This window comes from Balearica regulorum, chromosome 1 (assembly GCF_011004875.1).
Source record: "Balearica regulorum gibbericeps isolate bBalReg1 chromosome 1, bBalReg1.pri, whole genome shotgun sequence".
Classification (NCBI taxonomy): domain Eukaryota; kingdom Metazoa; phylum Chordata; class Aves; order Gruiformes; family Gruidae; genus Balearica; species Balearica regulorum.
The window spans coordinates 93,413,063-93,425,536 of NC_046184.1; the positions used below are offsets into that span (position 1 = coordinate 93,413,063).

General features: G+C 44.7%; 1 protein-coding gene across 3 annotated transcripts in view; it reads left to right on the forward strand.

The window, feature by feature from the left end:
• DCBLD2 (discoidin, CUB and LCCL domain containing 2) overlaps positions 1-12,474 on the forward strand; it is a 65,717-nt gene that overhangs the window by 7,559 nt on the left and 45,684 nt on the right. The window contains exon 1 of one of the 3 annotated variants that reach the window (XM_075766448.1): positions 5,214-5,691. The exons of 1 other annotated variant lie outside the window; for it this stretch is intronic. In XM_075766448.1, the coding sequence (XP_075622563.1) occupies positions 5,568-5,691 (124 nt within the window). In that variant the 5' untranslated portion in view covers positions 5,214-5,567. Of the gene's footprint in view, positions 1-5,213; positions 5,692-7,664; positions 7,699-12,474 lie in introns of those variants that run through there. One more of the 3 variants, XM_075766461.1, reaches the window with a different exon arrangement.

The following is a 12,474-nucleotide window of genomic DNA, read 5'->3' on the forward strand; positions in this document are numbered from 1 at the left end:
TGTATTTACCATCACAGAAAACATCTAGTGCATATGTGACATTTAAAAAATTAAGAGATAAGAAGATGGAGGTGCTAGCAAAGGTCTAATGTGTTAATATAACAAAGGAAGTCAATAATTTGTCTGCTTTAAATGCATTATTCCCTTTCTTCAAGTGCAGAAGAATCCACTTTCTCAGAATAAGTATTTATTTCAATTAGAGAATACAGATAAGTAACTACAGAAACTGGAAAGCTGAAAATCTCTTTTGCTCATTTAGAACATCCCCTGTCAGTGCAGGACTCTCCTCCATAGTACATTATCTGATGCCTTAGAATCATACAATCATAATTCAGGTTGGAAGGAACCTTCAGGTGGTATCTAGTTCAGCTCCCTGCTCAAAACAGCTCTAATCAGATCAGGTTGGTCAGGGCCACATCCAGGGAAGTCCTCAACATGTACAAAGATGGAGATTCTACAACTTCTCTGGGCAACCTGATCCAGCATGTGACCACCCTCATACTATTTTTAACCCTTTTATCTGAAATACAGAATTTACCATGTTGCAGCTTGTGTCTGTTGCCTCTTGTGCTATCACTGCGCACCTCTGAGCAGAGGCTATTTCCATCTTCCAACCCTGTCCTTCAGTCAAGTAGTTGTAGGCAGCAAGAAAGTCTCCTCTTAGCATTCTGGACTTGTGCAAAGCATTTGACACTGTCCTGCACAACATCCTTGTCTCTAAATTGGAGAGACATGGATTCGATGGATGGACCACTAGGTGGATAAGGAATTGGCTGGATGGTCGCACTTAAAGAGTTGTGGTCAACGGCTCGACATCCAAGTGGAGACCAGTGACGAGTGGCGTTCCTCAGGCATCAGTATTGGGACCGGCACTGTTTTACATCCTTGTCAGCAACATGGACAATGAGATCGAGTGCACTCTCAGCAAGTTTACCGACGACACCAGGCTGTGTCATACAGTCGACACACTGAAGGGAAGGGATGCCATCCAGAGGGACCTTGACAAGCTGGAGAGGTGGGCCCGTGCGAACCTCATGAAGTTCAGCAACGCCAAGTGCAAGGTCCTGCACGTGGGTCGGCACAATCCCAAGCACGACTACAGGCTGGGCAGAGAATGGATTGAGAGCAGCCCTGAGGAGAAGAAGGACTTGGGGGTATTGATTGATGAGAAGCTCAACATGAGCCGGCAGTGTGCGCTTGCAGCCCAGAAAGCCAACCGTGTCCTGGGCTGCATCCAAAGAGGTGTGACCAGCAGGTTGAGGGGGGTGATCCTGCCCCTCTACTCAGCTCCTGTGAGACCCCACCTGGAGTACTGCGTCCAGCCCTGGGGGCCCCAGTACAGGAGAGACATGGAGCTGTTGGAGCGAGTCCAGAGGAGGGCCACAAAGCTGATCAGAGGGCTGGAGCACCTCTCCTGTGAGGACAGGCTGAGAGAGTTGGGATTGTTCAGCCTGGAGAAAAGGTGGCTCCGGGAACATCTAATTGTGTCTTCCCAGTACCTGAAGGGGCCTACAGGAAAGCTGGAGAGGGACTGTTTATGAGGGAGTGTAGTGACAGAACAAGGGGTAATGGGTTTAAGCTGAAGGAGGGTCAATTTAGATTAGATGTTAGAAAGAAATTCTTTACTGTGAGGGTGGTGAGGCACTGGCACAGGTTGCCCAGAGAGGTTGTAGATGCCCCCTCCCTGGAGGTGTTCAAGGCCAGGTTGGATGGGGCTTTGGGCAACGTGGTCTAGTGGAGGGTGTCCCTGCCCATGGCAGGGGGGTTGGAACTAGATGATCTTTAAGGTCCTTTCCAACCCAAACCATTCTATGATTCTATGATTCTATGATTCTCTTTTCCACCTCTCCCAGCTTCTTCATGTGCATCATATTCTCCAGCCCCTGATGTTTTGGAGGCCTTCTGATTGACTTTCTCCCATATGTCAATATTGTTCTTGTACTGGAATGAGCCCAAAACTGGACACAGTACTTAGACGAAGTCTTATGAAAGATCACTTCCCTGGCCCTCTTGTTAATACAGCTCAAGGTGCTGTTGGCCTTCATTGCTGTGAGGGCCCACCGCTGACTCATATTCAGATTGTCTGCTTGGATGCCCAGGTCCTTTTCTGCAGAGTTTCTTCCAAGAGCCCCCAGCCTGTACGGTTGCATGGAGCTATTTCTTCCCAGATGCAAGACCATGCAATTGCTCTTGCTAGACTCCAGGAAGTCTGCATCAGCCTGTTTCTCCAGACTGTGGAGCTCCCTCTGAATAGCAGCCCTGCCCTCCAGCTGAATTCAGCTTTAGAAATGCAATAAAAGAATGTAAAAGCTAGAGAGCCACAGTGGGAAAGAAACCCTGTGCATCAGAAGCCTCTCAAGGGAAATGAGAGAACCAGATGGAGATGATAGTTTCATTTACCTCTAGACATTACTTGTAATGGGAAGGAGACATTACAAAAATGCTTAGTTGGCTAAGTGTTCTTCTATCAGCAGCAAGAAGTTGTTTGAGAAGCTATTTGCACTTACCATCTTGGAAAAAAAAAAGTGCTGATTTCTTATGATATTGGTATTGTACAATATTATATTTGTATTTGCTTCCCACAATATTTTAATTCTATATCTGTTTTGATTTGATAACAGAGACAGTTCTAAGTCACAAACTAAAATGGAGTCTTTATTATACAGTTCTGTTTTCCCCAGAGGAGATGCCTGGGAACTCTCATGAACCAAAATGTGCAGTACTCTGCAGCTGGTCTATTTAAACTCATTTTGTGCTGAAATCTTCTTAGAAGAAGGAAGATTCTGAAAGTCAGGGAGAGCATCTGGATTTATCTAATTCTTCAGATTTTTTTTGTTGCATAAAAAGCATGTTTTAAGACAAGCCATCCAAACAGTTGCATTGCTAATGGAACCATATTTCTAATTCTTTGGCTCTGCAGATTCCAGAAACCTTTAAGGCTTTTGGGGTGTATAACCTTTCATATTTTGTCACCACTTCCATCAGGATGGTGTTCTCTTTGCAAAATACGTAACCTACTACGGCTCCACATAAACCATTTGCGGTCAGGGAATGTGGCTTCAGGACAAACTTCCAAGATATATTAACAAATTCAGTCTCTGGCTGCTTTTAGGAATTCTGTGAGTTTTCACACCCCTTCTAGAAAAAAATGCTCTCACAGATCCAGATCTCCTTTCTACATGAACAAATAAAAACCTTTAGAACAGTCAAATCAAGCTAAAAAAACACCCCCATGGCCTTCACAACAGAAAATAACACAGGAGGAAACCTCTGTCAGGTCTACCAGAGACTGTTATTGATTTATGTGTAGGATGTTCAGATGCTCCTGTTAATGCATGGCACTACTAAGCCACAAATTATTCAAGAAGTGATTTTTCCAGTACACAACAAATACCACTAATGATTAGTGATCTTAGGAATGTGCTCTCTGTAGTACAGAAAGGATGTTATTTTAATGATATAACTGCTTCACGTGACCTGTGGTACAAACTTCTGTGTCTGGTGAATGGAAGACAAAGGAACACATATAAATTACTTTTGATTCATCTTCCATTACATGTTGCTGGATGTCTTGGTGACTATTACCTCTTACAAGCTGACTTAAAACAGCCTCATCTGAGATATCCTTCCATTGACTTTGCTTTCATTGGTGTATCTTCTTGTGTTGCTAAAAAGGTTTCAAAAGGGGAAAAATATGTAATGTATTCAAATCCTCATGTTTAACATTCCCCAAATATATGAAAATCCACCTCCTGGCAGCTTTGGCACAACTGTGGGCCAAACAAGTAAAAAATGAGCGTCAAAATTTTGCTCTCTTTAGTCTGAGCAACCAAATCTATTCTGGATTATTCTTTGATTTGGCACAAGTGATATGGTTGATATGCTTAAGGAAGGAGAGAGAACATTCTGCCTGTTTCTTTATGAAAAAAGCCTTAAAAAGCCCTGAGCATAGACGTTGTTCAGTTTTCAGTATCTCAACAAGGGACAGTAATGTTAAAAGAGTTAGTAAACATCCTCTAAATCGTCCTTCAAGCAACTCTGTGGATTGCGTGAGACTGACTCCCCAGACGCTCTTCCTGCCACTTTGGTGTGGTCAGCACTGGACACCACTGGCCAGGAAAGCAGTGTGTGTTTCATAGAGCTGTTTGGGAGAGGAAGTGGAGAACAATTTCTGCTTTAAGACACCTTTAACAGTGGAACCACCGGAGCTGGAAACCACCAGGACATGGGGTTGACTTGCAACACCCCTTCCACAGCAGAAAGGATGAACTGCTGGCAGAGAGACCAATCTTTGGAAACTTTGGAGTCCCAAATCCCCTCTGCCCTGTAGTGAGAGTGAGCATGGTCAGTGGAGGGCTGAGAAGGTTTCAGTTCTGAAGTTGAAAGAAACATGACATGATGTCCTTGTGGGTGCCCCTCGTCCCTCAGGCCTTGCTGGGAGGACGCAAGGCCGGGACTGAGGCTGTGGAAGCACGGACATGACATTTCATTGGCATCTGAAAAATACATTTATTTAATCTACCACTGAAAGGCACGTGATTGAGGTGCTCCCTTCCGTTATGATGATGATGATGATGATGGCATTACAAAAGTGAGTCTTCGATCCTACCAGTACTTAGGGTGCTTTTCCCCGCAAAATATGCTTTCTTGACAGCCATGGGGAACTAATTCAGTACAGTAACAGCTACCATAAGTCTCTCCAAATGTGCTATTTTGCCTTCTTGTTGTAAGACTTGAAAATTACTTTTTTTTTAAAAAAAAAAAGTATTTATTCCCCAGGGGTGAATTTAGCCTCCTAAGGCAAGCCTCTCCAATTACAGACTGTCAATGTTCAAAAGCTAGATGACAGGAACTAGAATTGCAATGTCTTGGGACTTCTTAGTAGAGCCCTTTGCTTTTCTAGAGCTGAATTTGCATTTCTGTGTGAGGGTCTATGACACCAGTTTATCCTCTTCTATTAACAACAGCAATACTTATGTTTCCAAGGAGTTTTGTTTTTCCAGGCAATTTTGCCTCACTGAATCTCTAATGTAAAAAAAAAAAAAAGTGAAATATTCTTGGCGAACTGGTCAAGGAGGACGGAGGTGGAATGAAGAGGAAATTTCGGGGCTGACTCCCAGGGGATCAGTGTCGGGGCCGTTGACCCCGCGCAGGCCGCCCCAGAGGCGCCGCCCGCCCTCCCTCGGAGCTCTCAGGGCGCCCTTAGGGACGGGGAGGGGGCGCCAGGCTCTGCGGGGCCGCAGCCGGAGCCGCCGCCGGGGGTTTCCCCCGCCCAGAGCCAGCGGGACGCCGCGTCTCCCCCGGCGCCTCGGGCTGCCTCTCGGCGGCGCGCGGGGGGCGGCAGGAAGCGGGGCAGCCCCGCAGCCGCCGGGGGCCGCGCCGCGCACCCGGAAGCGGTTGGGCCGGTTGCGGGGGGCGGTTGGCGGCGCGCGCTGGCTGGCTGGTTCGCAGGCGCGTCCCGCTGGCGGCCGCGGGGCGCAGGGCAGAGACGCGGCCCGGCCTGGCCCGGCCGCCCCGCAGCCCGCGATGCCCTCGGACTGCCGGCCGCGCTGGCCACGCCGCGGGGCATGGTGAGCCCGGGGCGGCCGCTCCCCGCGGGGACCCGGCAGGCGAGCTCGCTGCTCCGCCTCAGCGTCCTCCTGCTGCTGCCGCCGCTGCTGCTCCTGCCGCGGGGCACCGGGGCGCAGAAAGGTAAGTGAGAAAGCAAGCGGGCAGGGCGACGGCAGGCGAGCCCCGCTGCCCGGCGGCCGGGGAGAGGGGAGGCAGCCGGGCGGGCGAGGGAAACTAGCCCTCTGGGACTCTGCTGCGGGCAGAGGGAGTCCCCACCTCTGGTCTTCCCCCCGGCATGCGACCCTACACCCTGAACCTGCCCCCTCCCTGGCCAACAAAGGGCGAAAGAAGAGCCCCGTCCTTGAAACCCCCTTTTCTTCCTTCCCACTCCCGTTGCGGGGTGCCCGCCCCGTCGAGGAGCGTGGGGGCTCCCTTAGGCAGCCCCCACGCCCCCAAAGTGCGGGAGGGTTTGCCGGGCCTGGGCCGCCGCCCCCGAGCTCCGGCCCCAGGGGAGCTGGAGGCGGGCGGGGCGCGACCGAGGGGACAGGCGGGGAGCCGCTGGGCTGCGGAGATTAGTTTGGGGGCACAAGAGCAGCTCGAAATTGAAGGGTGTGGTGGGGTTTGTCATCTTGAACGCCATCCCGTTTCTAGAGGAGGCTGCCTGAGCCGCGGGGGACCCTTGGGTTTTTCCTCCTCATGCTCTGTGTGGTGTGAGCCAGGAGGCAGATAAACGGGAGACTCTCCTTGCTGTGAAAATAAACTTAGATGTGCACAAAAGTATGTAGAAGTGTATATAGGGGTAAGAGTCCAGAATCTGTGACAGGCAGGATTGGGTTTTTTTGTTTGTTTGTTTAGAGAAGTCAGGGAGATTTCTCCTTCTTGGGTGGAATTACTGATTAGACATAGCACTTTGAAAATTATAAGGCACAAGTTCGTCGCTTCATGGCAGACGATCAAAGGATGCCACAGTAACTGTCACTTGTATCATATGCTTGGGAGAAAGTGGTGGGAGTGAATGTTTTGACAGCATCTTGAAACTTTTGCTTCTGTGAATACAGCAGTTGAGAAATTTTACGGTTTTCGATTCCGGTTGGTTCTTGCACTGGTCTTGCTTCGTTTTGGAAACTCAACTCTGTTTTCACATAACTTTCTGTACATCTCAGAGAGAGGTGAAAATATATTTGAATGTCATAAATGCTTGGAAATATAGAATCATGGAATCATAGAATACCAGGTTGTAAGGGACCTCAAGGATCATCTGGTCCAATCTTTCATAGCAAAAGCACGGTCTAGACAAGATGGCCCAGCACTCTGTCCAGCCAGATCTTAACATTGTCCCATGTTGGGGAATCCACGACTTCCCTGGGGAAATTATTCCAATGGCTGATTGTTCTCATTGGGAAGAGTTTTCCTCTAGAGTCCAGTTGGAATGTCCCCAGGAGTAACTTGCACCCGTTACCCCTCGTCTTTTCTATGTGACTCCTTGTAAAAAGGGAATCTCCGTCTTGTTTGTAGTCACCTTTATATACTGGAACATGATGATAAGATAGGCACTGTACTGTTAAGCATAGATTTTAATTAATTTTTTGAATGGAAGAAGGTCAGAGATGTGTCCATAGAGCAAACTAGTCACATTGACTTACATTTTCATCTTATTTCCAGCTAATTGCATTTAATTTTTTTTAAGTATGTTCCTATACACATACGAAGCTAACACTAAAAAGCATCTGGCATACCTGATTTTATTTTTTTATTTATTTTTTATTTTTCATTTTAAATTTATTTATAATGGAGGAGGAGAAGACCCATTTGCTTTTGAGAGGAAATGGGGCAATTTTAGCATTTAGTCTTTTGAAGGCTGCTGCTGGGTGAGTCAGGCACCAGCAAGGTGTTAGTTCATGCTGTAGGAGCATTACACTCCGAATACTTGTGCTGACCTGACACTTTTCTGACCTTTTGGTGAGCAGACTGAGTTTGTTATTCTCAGAGAAAACCGAAATAACTGTGGGAGGGTGTGTGGGGGTGAAAGTCATAATTTTCCTCCAAATTACTGAGTTGAATTGGCTCAGTGAGTGGTCAGAAGTGTGCTGCTAAAGGGGGAGGGACCATGCAGGAAGAAGCCAGACTACATGTACAGCAGGCTTTTAGGTATGCTGTTCACTTTATCTTTCTGTACTCTGAGAAACCGCTGAAGAGCTGCTACCCAGAACTTCAGTTGACAGTGTCCCTCTAGTTAGTGCTTAAGGTTTGCACAGAAATCTCGCTTTTGAGCAGGAGGGGAACCTCTTTATTGACAAGCTTCATTTTATTTGGTAACAAAAAGCAGAGATTGTTTTAAGGTTAGGCTCTCTGATGTTTTTGAATACAATGCTCCTCAGTATGAGAAACTGTTGGAGCTTCTAAGAAAAAGTTCTGCTTGTAAACGACTGTTTCCTTGCCAAAATATTTTCATTTATCTCATTCCAGAGAAGGTTGGGGAACCCGTATCCTGTATCTTTAAATGCTGGCATAGTTCTAATTTGGGTAGGGAGTCCCATACAGAAATGAAACTGCTGTCTTGCTCATGAAGGATCTGCACAAAGCTGTTACTAAATTAGTGTATTAAATATATGCACAGGCTTCTAAGAGAATATGTTGATTGCCAATGAAAGTAGCCAAGGCTTAGGACATTCCACAGTTAAAGTTGCTTTTAAGCTCTTTTATAAAAGTACAGTAAGTGATACTATGTAGGAACCTAGCCTCATTCGTTACGTTAGGGAGGCTGATCCTCTGTTAATAAGCAACTATTAATTTTCTTTTCCACTGTTCAGCTCTAAGCCTCACATACTACATGGTATTTAAATCTTGTTCTGAAGATACAGTGTTTTCATTTCTCACATGCTTTTCTGTAGAGCACCTCCCTAGTATGAACTGATTTAAAAAACTGATTTAACAATATGGTTTTGGTCAGTGTGAAACTTGTTTTGAATACTGGGTCAAATGTTCTCCTTCTCCTCCCAGATAGCTGCAAACTGAGGAATGCAAAAGTGCAGGTACTGCTGTGGTGAATATGTTTTTCACTTAGTAGCCCGCTGTATTAATTTTTAGGATTTGAGTGGGATTTTTTTGCCATCTGTCATATTGAGAATCATTCAGTGTATATAATTCAACATTCTTTGGTCAAGGTCTTGAACTTGAGCATCTCATTGTCTTGGAAAATACGAGCATTTTGTAGGAGGCTGAACACCTTCAGAAACACTGAAAAAGACTAAACAAAAAAGTACCCCATGCTGGGTTTCGTAGAGTCTTGTGCATTGGGGACTGTCCAGCCAATGGCCGTGCAGGTCAGCTCTTGTGATTTTGAAACAATGCTGTAGGGACTCTAGCTCCTGGTCACAAGGAAATTGATATTTGAAAATACTTAGTGTTTTATTTGTTTTTCACATAATTAAGCGAGTGTGAATGAAAGCAAGCCAGCGCGTGTAAGCTTCCTGCTCTTTGTGGACTGCGTTTTGAGAAACAGTGCTCTTAACAGATGTTCAGCTATTGACTTAAATTCAGTATGGCCTATTCATTAGTTAAGTTTAACCTTTTTTTGGATTTAGAAAAACACAGCTAAGAGAGAAATGGTTGCTTAGCTTTCATCGTAGTAGAAGTTGAGTAATGTCTGTTAATTCTGAAGGTATGAAGATTGTAGGGTCTGTGGAGCAAGAACTTTGTTACTACACATGTAGTTTGGTAGCCATCTGTTGGGATTCCTAGTGGATACTGATTTGCATGTAAAACTGGAATAAAGCCTTAAGTTAAAAATAAACTTTAGATTCTGAAGTTGATTCCCAAGTTATTTGAAGCAGACTTGTTTGCAACCTTTTCTTTAAAAATTAACTCTGGATGCTTGTTTTTGAATGTGATTCCCACATTTAGTTCTAAACAAATGCCAACCCATAAGGATGTTGTTATATACTCAAACCTCGTTGAAGAAAGTACCAGAAAGTAATTCATCACTGTAGCTTAAAAATGTTTGCCTCAGTGTGGCAGAGAAAAATAATTTTTGAATGTATGGTGCTGTCTTACCATGATCTGAAAAGCTAAGTGAAAGAACTAATGGCTCTGTGTACATTGAGCCTAATGGAACAGTTTTCCATGGCCTTGTGTTTTGTGATTGAACGGCAGTATTCCTGAATCCGTTGTATGTTCCCTGTTCAGTTCCTTTCTGTGCCCTCCCCTTCTCTCCACAGTGCTCCTGGTCTCCCCTCTGCTTGTTCATCTGGCAACGCAGTAGACAATGGTGTCTTTGACTGCAGCCAGTTCAGAATTAGGCACATGCTGAGCCAGCAGCCAAACCTCTGCCTTTCTGTAGTACCTGAACTAGCTCGTGGCCATTCAGATGTTGGTGGCTGAAACAAGCGACTGTTGCGACTTCCTGGCCACTTACTCTACCGTACAGGGGTGTCTTGGTGCCTTTGTTACTGAAGTACTGCGTTTTGGCTTGCAGTATGCCGAGTTCAGAAGTTCCTGGGACAGGTGGGAAGACTAGAACTAGCTGTGTGATTTTTGTGAATTTCATTTCCTTAAACTTTGTTTCAGACTTCAAAATAACTGTCTGTCCCTGTTGGTCACTAAGATAATCTCCCACTTGTGAACTTGAAGCCCGAAAGGATCTAACAGTGTTCTCCAACTATAGATTTGGAAGTCAGGTGGCATGATTTGGGGAGAAGGAAGCAGAGAAGGTGGCTGTAGCTACATATCCATCAGCTGGGCAAGAGAGAGGGAGAGAGGCTGTAGATGTCCTGGAAGAGATGATTTCTTTCTGGAACAAGGGACTGACAAGAGTTCCAGCCGCCAAGGTAGACCATTGCAGGGGTCTTCTTCCTGCTGCAAAGAGCTCCTGGCATGTAAATATAAAGTGCTACCACAAAACCGTCTGCCATACGAGCAATTGTCATGTGTTGCCCTTCACACAAGTGCCATTTTCTACTCTTACTAAGTTAGATTGGGTGGTGTCTCATTGCCCTTTGTATCCATTGTCCTTGGCTAGGTTCATCTGGGAGGAAGAGAATCACAGCCAAACCCATAAGGAATTATTTTGATTAAAAAGACCTCCAGTGCTTTGGATGAGAGATTTATTATTCCTCAAAGTAACACTAGAATAAGTCTTTTCTGATGGGGAGGGTAGTGCTCTATTGAACTATTTGGTTTTGCTAATAGGACAGTTTTACTTAAGAATGCAGAGTGTTTTGAAGATGCAGTTGTGCAGAATATAGACTTTTGAGGATTCGGGGTTTGGTACCATGTAGGCAGGAGTGCTGAGGCAAATCCCCTTCATCCTTGTGATGAGAAGTACAGAAGAATTTTTTGAGACCGGGGCTTAAAGTTCTGCCAGGCTTAGCTGACACGTCTGACTTAGGTTTTCTGGTGCTTGTTGTCACTTCCCAGCACTGCGCCTTGAAGACAGATGTAGTGAGGAGGAGGAGCAGTGCTCTTCAGAATTGTGTGGAGGAATGCCTTTCCTGGGGGAAAGTGAGCTGATGTTGGAAGTATAGACCTAAAAGTGGTGAATAGTCTTTGCTTTTAAAAACAAGTATCTCAGCAAAGTTATTTTTCCTCCTTCAGTTACTGAGCCTTATTTGAAGTGGTTAAGCGGGTCTGGTGGGCAGAAGGTGCATCAATGTGTCCTGCAGAGCCATCTTTTCTGGGAGGTTGCTTCACAGTACTGGTTCTGTTCAGCCCAGCTTGTCTTTGGGAGCCTGTTGAGGTCGTGCTAGCCTAGTCCACTCCTCTGAAGAAAGCAGGAACCACCATTTTGTGTAAACACTCTTAAGAGTTCTCATACTGGATCTCAGAATGTATTGCATTTTGCTTTGGATTTAACCAGTACAGTGCACATTGGGTTTATATAGAGGTGTATGTGTGTACATGGCTATAAAAGTCAAGTATCTGACCTAGTGTTACAAAGGTAATGTAAATGTTCTTTCAGAAGCTCGTGTGCTGTCACTGTGTGTATCTCAAGTCAGTGACCTTCTAGCATCTTAGTACAGTCTTTAGGAAAATTATTTTTCTGCTACTGAACAGAGATGTTCATCTTTCAAGATCTGGAGCATTGTTTTCTTATGTTATTCACATAAGAGAAAAATAATTTGTCATCTTTTCTGCAATTCAGCCACCTGTTTTATACTCTGGGAAATGATGCATTAGGTTTTTAATGTGATCACTGTTCTGTATAGTTTCAGTCATCAGCTAGTTAAGTGCTGCCTTGAATGCATCAGCTTTGATAGCTTAGATAATCATCAGTACAGATGCAATCCTTGTTGGAATTGCTGCTCGACGTATTGGCAAATATTTCTGTATTTGTTATTTTATCCGTATGTTGAAAAGTTTTTAAATAAGCTATTGCATGTCACCTTCACTTCTGTAGCTTCACCCTGTGCTTTGGGGAAGCAGTTAGGATTACCTGGAATTTGTTTTGTAGTCAAAGGATTTCCCTCTCCTCCTGCATTTTCTGATTAGAGTTCCTTTTAGATTAATTTCTTTAATCAAATATTATGGAACGTCTATGGTCCTTTTTAAAAAATAATGGTATAGTAGAAACCATTGTCCAAGCATAAACACTGGATTTGTTACTAAACTGAGGTTAGGATGGGTGGGGAGCGGGAGTAGTAGTAATATAATTGTAAAAGGCTATGTAACAACTTGCATTAAAAAACATCTTGCTGTTTTTTATACAAAGTGGTGGGTTATTTTCTGTGAAGCCTGTTCATTAATATGGTAAGACTGTGAAATACCAGATTTTGCAAAGCTTCATGCTTTGCCTTCCATTAGGCAAACAGCTTGAGCTGTGCTATTCATGTTCTGTTTGAGCTTGTTGCTTTATATTTAAACACTTTTTATGTTATTTGAATTAAAAATTATACTTGAAAATGTGATAGTGATTTGGACCACAGAATA